This window comes from Camellia sinensis, chromosome 7, assembly GCF_055761805.1.
Source record: "Camellia sinensis isolate YWXY chromosome 7, ASM5576180v1, whole genome shotgun sequence".
Lineage (NCBI taxonomy): Eukaryota > Viridiplantae > Streptophyta > Magnoliopsida > Ericales > Theaceae > Camellia > Camellia sinensis.
Window position 1 is genome coordinate 59,964,775 of NC_138967.1, and position 10,946 is coordinate 59,975,720.

The following is a 10,946-nucleotide window of genomic DNA, read 5'->3' on the forward strand; positions in this document are numbered from 1 at the left end:
GCAACCAGCGGCTGACGGTGGTGCGACCAGCGGCTGACGATGGTGCTCAAAAATGTTCATCACGGCTCAGATCTAGAAGGAGCTCTCCGTCGCCGATCTCTCTCTAGACTTCTCCATCGCAGCTTAGATCTTGAAAGTGCTCAGAAATGTTCATCTCTCTCACATAGAGTAGAGGGAGAAGAATGAGAGAGAGAGAGAGAGAGAGAGAGAGAGAGAGAGAGAGTGTGTGTGTGTGTGTGTGTGTGTTGAGATAGATATTAGATATAATATAATAAACCCTAAACATATATATATATATATATATATACGGGGACTGTTCAGCGACTGTTCGGGATGGGGCCGGGGCCGGGGGAACCTGTCACCGTCCCCGGCCCAAAAATCATCAGGGATTTAATTTTCAATACCATCCCCGGCCTTATGAGGGATATTTTTGGGAAAAACCAGTTCTAATCGGGGTCGAGGGGTCAGGTCTCCGTCGGCAGTGGCGGAGGGAAGTGAGGACCAAGGGGGTCACACGCCGCCCCTGGATTTTGGGCTTTTTTTTCTTTCCAAATATAAAGAAGATTTTTAAATAAAAAAATTACAAAAATATTATTACAGTGAAATGTCAATGACATTTTAAAAATTATGAGAACAATAATAGTTATTTTGATTGAAAATGAAGAGACTATTATAAACCATATTATCTATGAAAATTTCATGAAAATTTTTTAATGTAACGATGATGTCATTATTATTGACATGCAAATATAAGTAATCTCACTATAAAAATATAAAATTTATTAGATTGTTGGTTACATTTGACATGTGAGGTTCACTCTCTGTATGTTTATTCACTATTAGTTGGTGATATCACATATTAATGATGACATTGTATTACCATTATATTGAATTTTTAATCAAATTTTGTATAAAAAAAATAATTTATCATTATATAATTTATTTTAAGACTTATATCTATATTTTTTTATATTTTCCACGATACACTAGTTATAAATAATATCATTGTTTTATATTTCTCGAAATCAATTGTAAAAACTTGCGTGAAATATTTTTGTAAAAAATTTCGATATTATAATTAATAAGTGCCCCCTCTAATTTGATTTTCTGACTCCGCCACTGAAAATATGTAACAAAAGTTTGCTTAAGATCCAAAAGGTTCCGAGGTGACAAAGATTGCCTAGAGATTTTGGAATGAACGCGATTTTTGTATTACTCAAACATAAGATTTCCATTCTTGTTCAGTTTTCTTTATACTTGACGGAAAATTATACTTGACAAGAATCGACCAATTTCAATGAAATCCCAAGGAGATATTTTTAAAATATAGGAAGTAAAGTGTTATCAGACTAAATTGTAAATTGATTTTTGCTTTATTTCCAATTTTGAAAGATTTGAAGAAAAAAAATGTTTAAGTTGAAAATTTCCTTTCAGGTGCCAAATTGACCATATATGTTAAAGCAGCAATGATTGAGGGCCACAATTTTTGTGGCTCAAATGGCTCGAAATTACTAAAACGACGTCGTTTTGAGTACAAAACAACTTCAAAATTGCCAAAATGACGTCGTTTTGGCAATTTTGAGCCATTTGAGCCACAAAAATTGTGGCCCTCAAACATTTTCAATGTTAAAGTACTAAGAAGCAAGCAGTAATAATTGCCTCTTTTTTTTTCTTTTTTTTTTTTGTGTGTGTGGTAAACTTGAAAAACATAAAAATTATGATTATGCCTATTAAAAGCCATTGTTCCGAAAAATGTTTTCTGAAATTTTATAGTAATTGGAAATCATAGATCTCACAACTCAAATTGTTTTCCAATGTTTTGTTTCGTTTTTGGGCAATGCCTGAATAATTTATATGTCACTCAATCTTATATATCATTCTGGACACGGTAATTGGCCTAGTAATTCATGAAACTATCATCCGTCATCATTTTATTCTGCCCACTCTTTCTATATATCAAATAAAATTTTTAAAAAGACAAAAAAATTCTAAAAATATAAATTGTTTTTCTAGTCCTTGCGAATGATATGTTAACAAAAACTTAAAAATAAAATTTAATTACTAATTTTGTGTCCTAAAAAAAGTGCATTTAAATATATAATTACAATAAAAAAAAATTATAAAGAGACTTTTGTTTTCTTAAATCTCAAATAAACTTGAACCTCCTGTGTTCACAAAACTTGACTACATAACGAGTTTAGAAACAAACTTTACTGATAATCATATGTACTTTGCAAACCTTATCACAACAGCTAACATAGGAAAATAAACAATAGTTTTGCCTCTGTTTACAAAGCTTAGGTGACAACATAAACAAGTTTAGTAATAAACATAGAAAAACTCATCATATGTACCTTAAAAATCTTATCACAACAGCTAACATAGGAAAATAAACAATAACTATGCTATCCCTACAAACCGAAAATAAACTTTTCTCCATGACACTTTGATCCATAAAGTGAAGCAAACACCACAAAGTCCCACAAGGAATCCAGAGCCCATGCTAACATAGAACCAGAGCATTTCGTTATCATTCTTAACACCATTGTCTTCTGAGCCGCCTCTACCAGAAGTAGATGAATTAGATGTATGATCTTCATCACCCGGGCACTTGGTGGGAAGAAGAAATCCACACAATAAAGGGTTGTTTGCATAAATAGACGAATCATCGAGTGTTTGGAGCTGGTTTCCTGATGGGATTCTTCCTGACAAGTTATTGTGAGATAGATTCAAGTGACTCAAAAAGGTTAAAGATGAGATACTTTGTGGAATGGGTCCCGAAAGATTGTTGTTTGAAAGATCGAGTGTTTCCAACGATCTAATGTTTCCAATCTTCTTAGGTATGCTTCCTGTAAGCTGATTCCACGAAAGATTTAAGGTTCCTAATGCAATGAGACTTGTGATATCTTCAGGGATTTCACCCATTAAATTGTTTCGAGAAAGATCAATGATATTGACATATTGAAGAGTATTGCCATATTCAAGTTCTCTACCTTTTGCCACCACAGTTGTTCGCTCCACGTAAATGTATCGGTGAGAGCGTTGGAAGCCTGAGTATGAAATACTTTCATTATCATAAACCAATGCAGTTAAATTGTGTAAACAGTTGGGAATAACCCCTGAAATGTTGTTGTTTGCAAGATCTAAGATGTGAAGATGTGGAAGATTGCACCATTGTTTTGGGATGACTCCGCTAAAAGAGTTTGATTTCAACCGTAGCATCCAAATCGTAGTTATAGTCTCCCCTATCCATGAGGGTAACTTTCCAAATAGTCTATTTCCTCCGAGATCAATACTCGAAAGTGAACAATTCTGCAAGGAATAAGGAATTTCACCCTCTAGGTTGTTATTGCTCAACATCAATATATTGAGAGAATTGATGACCCCTATTGAACTTGGAATAATACCGGAGAGATTGTTGTTTGCCACGTCTACAACCCACAAGGGTTGTGACCCATTCCAACACTGCGGGAGCTCCCCGGATAATTGGTTTGTCCTAAGGGAAAGTACTTCCAAGTTATTCATGGTACAAATGGATGAGGGGATTGTTCCATACAAAAGGTTCTCTGAGAGATACAAATATCGCAGTTGCGGCATTAGTTTGTCAATATTTGATGGTATAGATCCTGAAAACAAGTTGCTCTGCAGATAAAAGTGGGGTGTATTAGTTGTCCAAAGTGGCAGTGGACCCTCAAAGTGATTATAGCTCAAGTCAATAGCATTTACTATTGGAGATTCTAACTTCTTTGGAAGCTTCCCTTTGATTTGGTTGTGAGACAGATCCAAATAGGTGAGCTGAGCAGAAATCTTGGAAAGCCATTCTTCAGGTAAGTTGTCCTCAATTCCAACATTTGTAAGGATTACCTTGGTGAGTTCACTCTGAACTTGAAGCCATAGAGAAAATCTGGGCCCAACCAAGCAGTTTTCTAGATGAAGTGATTTGAGCCTAAAAGGGGGAACCCATTCATATCTAACATTGAAAACCAGGGACGATTTTGTCTCTGGCATGATTATTATATCTTCTAATCTTGTGAGATTCATCAAATGAACTTCTGTTATGACGCCTTCCCATGGATTTACTTCGAGATACAACTGAACAAGCTTTGAGAGTTTTCCAAAACTTTCAGGAATTGTTCCATTCATATTATTGAATCCGAGGTCCAAATATTGCAATGACGACATATTTCCAATTGAAGTTGGAATGGAACCCCAGAAAGAATTCGAACTGAGGTCAAGTTGTTGCAAATTCTTGAGTATTCCTAATGAATTAGGCAATTCCCCACCAAGCGAATTAGCACTTAAATCAAGTGACACCAAGCTATTGTTGGGACAGTCCAAGAATCCACTAAAAATTTCATCTATGGAACCGCTGAAATTGTTTCCCGAAAGGTCTAAGAACTTTAAATTGCAAAGATTCCCAAAATATCTCGGTATTTGACTTTCAAAATTCCCACTACCAGACATATAAAGGTATTCCAGAGAAATTAAATTAATAATTTCACTAGGAATGGTACCTTGGAAAGAGTTCGAGCTGAGATCAAGTGTTCTTAGTCTTGTAAGATTAAATATCCAGTGAGGAATTGAAGAGTTAAATGAATTGCCTGAGATATCAAGGACTGAAAGCAAAGTGAAGTTGATGAATGGAAGTGAGATTGGAAGGCTCTGAAGATCACAACCTGGCAAATGTAACTCCACTAGAGAAGGAAGCATATTAACTTCCTGCAACCAATCTTTTTCAATGTCGATTTTTACTCCTTCCATGTTAAGGTAATGCAAAGAAGAAAGACCGGAAACCCATCGCAAGTTTATGGTACTTAATCCATAAATTTTAGAATTGAGATCAAGATGATTCAGGTCTGATAGATTTCCAAGCTGAGGTGGAATTTCTCCACCAAATGATGCCGATGAGAGATTAAGGTATCTCAAATTCTTAAGCATACCAATGAATTCAGGAATTGGAGTTCCTTTAAAATCATTTAAACTTAGATCCAAATACTGCAAATATTTCAAGTCAAGCAAGGAAGAGTTTATATCACCGCCCAAACATGACCTTTCATATGCTGTGTAGTAGTCACCTTGATCCATCGCAGCAATTGCAGAACTGCTGGATGGAAATGGGTTTCTCAGATCAAGCTTGATGACATGTCCTGATGTCTTGTTGCATTGAACACCACTCCATTGGCAGCAACCATTGCCAGTCCAAGAAGAAAGCCTATTTGAAGGATCTTTGAGGCCTTGTTTGAAGGCAAAAAGTGCTTCCCTCTCTGTCTCTATGCATTTGATCATACTCGTCACATTGTCAGCGGTGGCCATGTTGAAATTGATGAGCAAAGACACCATGGAAAGGAAAGTGATGAGAATCGCACATCTGGAATTGATTGAGGAGAAATTGATATGAATATTGCACATGATATGATTGTTGTGGTTGTTCATCTGCAGAAATGATTAATTGTATGAGCATCAAGAAGATGTAGAAGTTGTAACACATCATGAAAATTGAAAATCAAAATACCGTAATTTATGTCAGTCATTTATTTATTTATTTTTAGAGGATTCTCTCCGTTCCATTGTGAGAGTGGTGTTGGGGGCTCATAAGGCTTACCGTGAATCTCACTCTTAACGGTCTAAATAATTTGTTTTGCAAGACTTTGTGTAGATCATCTATAAAATAAAAAACTTAAATTGATCTAATGTTAATAGTTACATGATTTCATTAGTTTTGGGATTTTTTTTTAATGATGGACGGAAAATATAATTTTAAAAATAAAAAATTACTGTCAAGTATTATTTTGTTTTGCAGATTGTCATTGAATCTTATGAAGTTTCAATATGGAAGTAAGTCCTATTTTTTATAAATTGTTTCCAAAAGGTTTAATTCCCCATATAGTATAGATTTCATTCTAATTTTACCCTTATCATTTAATATGGATGATAATTTCATAAATATTTTCAATTTTATAATAAAATCATTTTTAATTAATGGAAATTAAAAAGCATAAGTATAAGGTTTACCCATTATCTCACGCATTGAAAAATATATGAAATCAAGACCATATTATTTTTCATAGCTCCATTGATAGAATTTTAATAAAATTTTGTCTTTTGAATTGCTTATCATAAAATAAAAATAAAAATAAAGATTCATATTTTCAAACAACAGAAAATGATGAATTTTATATCATGGTTCTTTCAATTTAATTGTTTTATAATTTGTACAATTATGAAATGTACTTTTTAGTAAATTAAAATTATTTATAAAATTGTTATTCATATTAAATAAGAATGATAAAATTAGGATAGAATTCACCATTATAAAGAATTTTTATGATAAAATTATGTAGTAATAAATATCAAATTAATTCAATTTTTTATATAGATTGTCAACGTACAATCATACAAAATGAATGATTCATATTGTCGAAATTAAATCCATGATGAGCTCCACAGGCCTAGTATCACTTCCTAGTAATTACAAAAAAAAAAAAAAAAAAAAAAAAAAACACCCTAGGGTTTGAGCCTTCTAATAAAATAAACCATGATTTTTTAATTTTATCAATTTAAACCATAAACTTTTGATATGTTTTCAATCTAAATATTTGTCTATTTCGGTTAAGTAAAATCGATAAAAAATTAAATATTTTAGTCATTAAACTCAATAAAAAAACATATTTTAGACATTTTATGTATATTGACATTGAGTTTAATAACTAAAATACCATTTTTCTTTCAATTTTACTTAACAAAAATAAGCAAATGGTTAAATTGAAAACAAATTAAAAGATTAGTGTTTAAATTAATAAAATTTAAAATTTAAGATTTATTTTATTGGATAATTCAAACTTTGAGATTTTTTTTTAATTGTCCCTTAAAGTTTTTTTTTCTTTTTTTTTTTAATTTCTTTGTCGAATTGAAGGAATTTTAATGTAAGAAATAATAACAATAATAATATAATAATGGTTATGAAAATGTGGATGGTTCCTAATGGGAGAAAATTTAACTTCAAGGAAAAGTGGGAAAGTATCCATAAAAAAATGATTAAAGATGAATATTTTAAAAAATATAATTAATTTCACACTTTTAATGTAATTATATTAATTTTTTTTTGTAAGATTAGAGTGATTGAAATTATAATGTCAATAGTGGATAGACAGTAAAATAAATAAAGACAAATATACATTTTAATAAGAAATAGATGATAATAGGAAGTTTTCATTCATACAACTAATAAATTACTGATGAAAAATAACTTAAATATTATGTGAATTAAAATTTTAATTAAAATCATTGTAATTATTTCAAAATATGAAATTAATTGTATTTTCTTCAAAGAGGTGAATGTAATTTATCCTATTATAAAAAGTACTCAATTTGAAATTAATTTTCAATGCAGGTACATTATTCTTTGAAATCTTTAGGAAAATTTTCCGCATACATTTAGAATTGTTAAAGGAAAAGAAACTGACAATAAATTCAGCAAAAACTACTTGAAAACTTAATGAAATTTTTATGAATTTATTTTAAGAGATTTATAGCAAATTAAAAAAAAAAACAAAAACAAAAGCAAAAACAAAAAGCAAAATGTCTTCTAAAATATTTTAGAATGTTACGGGAGAATAATTGAGAAATATGGAGTTTTTAGTTTAAGATTCATAATATTAAGATTTTATAAGATAAAGGACATATAACTTTTTTATAGTAGTTGAGATCTCTCAACATTTTCACAAAGAAATTTCGATAAAGAGAAATTTTAGCACAGAGAAATTTTAACACAAAAAAATTTATATTCACAACCTCAAAACACTTTGCCCCCTATCATTTAAAAATAGCCAATTACCTCCCTTGTGATTTTGGCTATTTTATAATTTACCTCCCTACCGTCAATATTTCTATTTAAATCAAGAAAATTTGTTTAACGCACTTTGGAATTGAGAGTTGATTTGGGGGGAAAAAAAAAAAATCAATTAAAATCAAATGATAATATCAAATGACAAATATACCCGTTAACTCCATCGTCTAAACAATCTCTTCTTCTCAAAAACCAAATCCTAACCCTAGCCATCTCCGCTATTGGGTAACCTTTCTGATTCGCAACATACAGCTTTGATACACAGAGCATAGTCCCTTGATTCACACCAACAACACAAGTTCGCAAAACGCCATGCCATTGGGCCAAAAAGCAAATGCACAATTTTCTAATTCAAATTCTTTCTCCGTTAATACCATTGACCATGTTATTATCTCTAAATATATATTTGTATCTTTTTGTACAGTTATATATTTTTTATTTTTTAGTGAGATTAAATTATGTACACTTTTTATTCATTAAAATTGGTAATGGTGGTTGAATTGAATAAATTGATGGTGGTGATTTTTTTATTTTTAAGAGAGCTAATGATATTGTTGCAATGAGGAGGATATAAACGTCTTTTTGTCTTTGCCGTTAACAGTGTAAATCATGCATCTTAGGCCTCGTTTGGGAACAGGCTACTTTAGTAACTTTTTGGCTATTTTGCCAAAATATGAGTTAAAAAAAATTAGTATGTTTGGGATGATTTTTTGACTTTTTACAAAAAAATATGCAAAAAGTAGAGAGAAAAGAGAATCTTTGACTTTTTGGTATGAGTTGTTGGTTTTTTAACTTTTTTAATAACCTTTTGACTAAATGAACTGGTTCCCAAACGAGGCCTTAGCTCAAAATCACAAGAGAGTTATTTGCATATTTTTAAAAGATAGAAGGGCTCCATTTAAAAAAGATAGAGAGCTCCAGACGATATCATAAGAGAGTAAAAGTGGGTTTTATCCTATTTTAAATTAGGGACATCATTGACTTTATTTAAGTTATTTTATTTGTAGTTCCTTATAAAAGTTCATTTTTATTTTTAGTTTTATTTTATTTTTATTTTTATTTTTAGTGAAAGATGAATTATGAAGGATTAAAGCAGAATTTAAGTAAAAATTGAAGGCAAAAAGTGTAATTTTATTTCATAATCACCATGAATCCTCTCAATGCACACCATTTAACCATTAAATTTATATGACAATAACATCTTCAAATAAAATGACTATTAAGGACAATATGTGGCGCATATGTACTCATTCAAGTAATTCACATATGAAAACACAAATTTCTCTTTACACATCATCACCTATACACTATATCGTTTGGAACAAATCTCTCATCCAATACTGTTCATCTTTACCATAATAATCTAATACACTGCACTCATCATCTTCACCATTATAATCTAATACACTACACTCATAAATTTCGCCATTATAATCTTCACCATTATTTTCCAAACTAAAAACATTAATGCCTATGAAGATTTAGGATTTTAAGAATATTGAAATCAATTGATTTTGAAGATTTGTACACCACAAATGACACTCTATTGTTGATTTGGAGCAATACAATAATGAAAATGTCAGTTTACTTTTTTGTTTATGTCGTTCGTATAGAAGATGGCTTGTTCGTTTGTCACATATTCGAACAACCATAGTTGAACATTTATAAAATGTCCAATTATTTATATTTGAACAAAATTATTTTATTCAAATTATCAAAATTGATCAAATATTAAATATTCATATATAAAAAATTGGACGTTTTGGTTGTGACGTGCACAAGTTTATTAGCTTAGTGTTAAAAAGGAAAAGTTATGGTGTGAACTGATATATTTTTATAATCTAAAAATTATTATGTATGTGTACTAAATAATGGTGTATACTGAGAGGATCGATGATCTGTAAATAGAATTATCCTTCATAATTTTGTTCCCTTAATGTTCTTAAAAAATTATTAGATGCGTGAGAATTTCCTAACCACTTTTTTATGTTGAGTGAAGGGAGGAGTATATTGAAACTAGAGGTAAAGTTGGAAGATTTAATTATTGTAATTAAAAGATGAGAATTTAAATTAAGATTTGAATAAAAATTAGAGGGTAAAAAATGTAATTTATCATCCGAAAATAAATAAATAAATAAAAACAACCATAGTAGACAGAAAGAGAGGGTATACTATATATCACACACAAAAACAAATAAATAAATAATAATAAAAACAATGACATATATCACACACACAATTTTAAAGATATCCAGAATGAAGCAACTTACCATTTCCAAAGTTGGAAGATAGTAAAACTTGAAGAATTGATGCAACAACTAAGCCTTACAATTGACTCGGTGATTTGGTAGCCACATCAACATTATAAGGAATTAACCACCTGTAAGCTATAGAAGCATAAAAATCAACAATACACTATAAACTCACAAAATTTATCTAGAAAATTACCTAAAAAAGTAAGTTGAGGGACTACATTCATTGTAGGTGTGGCTACTAACTTTTAGTACACTTACTTTTCGAGATAAATTTCAAGGTGCATTTTCATTATTCATAACATTTTCAGAGAAAATTTGCTACTCAAAGACGTATTGTGTCAGCTATTGCTAGCTACTCCAAATATACAAGAAAGTATCTAAATGATCTTAAACATGACTGTAAATCAAAATAAAGAGTACCTTAATATTACCATTTTAGTAGTGGGACAATCTGTCTTCAGATCGTGGATTCAAACCGAAAGAATGTGTTTTGTGTAAATTATGTCAAATGTTAGGTATATACGCAATCTATCCCTTCTAAAACCCCATTTAGGAGTATTCAAAAAAACTAGTCAAACTGTAAATTGATCCAAGCATATTCAAACTGTATGATTTGGTCCGGTGTTTTGAGGGGATGATTCGGTTCAAGAATTAAAACTTAAAAAAAATTGAAAAAATCAAACCAAACTAAACTATTACATGTTTTTGTTAATTTTAATTATAGTGTTCTACAAGCTACTTAATCTTCTTTTCATTGACTTTTTCAAACCTCAATTTCATTCCGATGTCGATAAAACTTTCATACATCCTATTTATAAAATACTCTCTCTACACAAAAATATACA

The 10,946-nt window shown here is 30.5% G+C and overlaps 1 protein-coding gene across 3 annotated transcripts; it reads right to left on the reverse strand.

Moving 5' to 3' along the window:
- Nucleotides 1-2,196: 2,196 nt before the first annotated feature.
- LOC114277375 (receptor-like protein EIX2) lies at nt 2,197-10,579 on the reverse strand. 3 transcript variants are annotated; one of them, XM_082878006.1, is made up of 3 exons: nt 10,533-10,579; nt 10,117-10,233; nt 2,197-5,433 (listed from the first exon to the last, which is right to left on the reverse strand). In XM_082878006.1, the coding sequence occupies exons 2-3, from the start codon at nt 10,117-10,119 to the stop codon at nt 2,401-2,403; spliced, it is 3,036 nt and encodes a 1,011-aa protein (XP_082734132.1). In that variant the 5' UTR covers nt 10,120-10,233; nt 10,533-10,579; the 3' UTR covers nt 2,197-2,400. The 3 variants fall into 3 exon arrangements, with proteins under 3 accessions (XP_082734132.1, XP_082734134.1, XP_082734133.1); XM_082878008.1 differs by having other exon boundaries at nt 10,117-10,226; nt 10,533-10,551; XM_082878007.1 differs by having other exon boundaries at nt 10,117-10,226; nt 10,522-10,540.
- Between the last annotated feature and the right edge of the window lie 367 nt (nt 10,580-10,946).